At 39.6% G+C, this 992-nt stretch overlaps 1 protein-coding gene across 1 annotated transcript in view; it reads left to right on the top strand.

Moving 5' to 3' along the window:
* LOC105823449 (COP9 signalosome complex subunit 3-like) overlaps positions 1-992 on the top strand; it is a 46,876-nt gene that overhangs the window by 35,136 nt on the left and 10,748 nt on the right. The window contains exon 6 of the mRNA XM_012660652.1: positions 117-230. Within this exon, the coding sequence (XP_012516106.1) occupies positions 117-230 (114 nt within the window). The remainder of the gene's footprint in view (positions 1-116; positions 231-992) is intronic.

Below are 992 nucleotides of genomic sequence, written 5' to 3'. Positions count from 1 at the left end.
GTTTATTTATGAACGTGTTACTTTCTCTACTTTTCCCTGATTATTTTGAATGACTAATATATTCACAGAGTGTTCCAGTCTAACCTTCTTTCCTGATTATTATTTCCTTTTTGTAGATAGAAGATGGCGAGATTTTTGCAAGTATTAATCAGAAGGATGGTATGGTCAGTTTCCATGATAACCCTGAAAAGTATAATAACCCAGCTATGCTTCATAACATTGATCAGGAGGTAAACATGATTGCCAGGTTTTGATTTTTTTGTTGTATTTGAAATAATGGTCCTATGCTCCAGGATAATTTTAGTTTGAAGTACAGGCAGTTCCCAGTCTATGAACATCTTAGTTCCTAGAAAGTTAATTTCAAAATGGACTACTTAAAACTCTTCTAGATGGTATGCTATAACTAGATGGTGGATTACATATCCCAACGAGCTCACCAAAATCTACTTTAACTGGAAAGCACTGGAAGGGTCTAGTATAAGTTAATCTAGATCCAACTGCCACTTCCAATATAGAGCCTTGTTTCTGTGGTAAAATGTCTGCGGGGTTACAGGTTGGGAGGTTAGGAAACATCTCTCCCTGTTTCAGGAGCAGTGTGGGTGGCTGGAGAAGGAGAGGAGAAAGCCCTCCCCAAAGGTCCCCATCAGGCAGCAGCATAGGCCACAGGAGTGGCCACCTCTTGTCTCCCGAGGGCATGCTGTCCTAGTGCCGGGCTGGCTTCTGGAGCCCAAGGGGTCATTGTGTCTGTGTCTTACCTCTGAGAAGGGAAATGATTGTACCAAACACTAAATCTCAGAATCCTAAAAGCAACACATAGCGTTATAACTTAGGATATCTCCACAATCCTTTTGCAATTTTAAAATTAAAAAATAAAACCTGAAAACTAAGTTGTTTTGGTAACTCATTTGATGGCAGAATGTCACCTGAAATGATGTGTAGTCTTCATTTATCTCACTTAGTGTGAATATACTTCAGTTTCACTGCGGAAGATA

The sequence above is a fragment of the Propithecus coquereli genome, unplaced genomic scaffold (assembly GCF_000956105.1).
Source record: "Propithecus coquereli isolate 6110/MARCELLA unplaced genomic scaffold, Pcoq_1.0 Scaffold672, whole genome shotgun sequence".
NCBI classification, from domain to species: Eukaryota; Metazoa; Chordata; class Mammalia; order Primates; family Indriidae; genus Propithecus; species Propithecus coquereli.
Note: the sequence above shows the minus strand (reverse complement) of the source record. Positions and strands in the feature narration are given on the sequence as shown.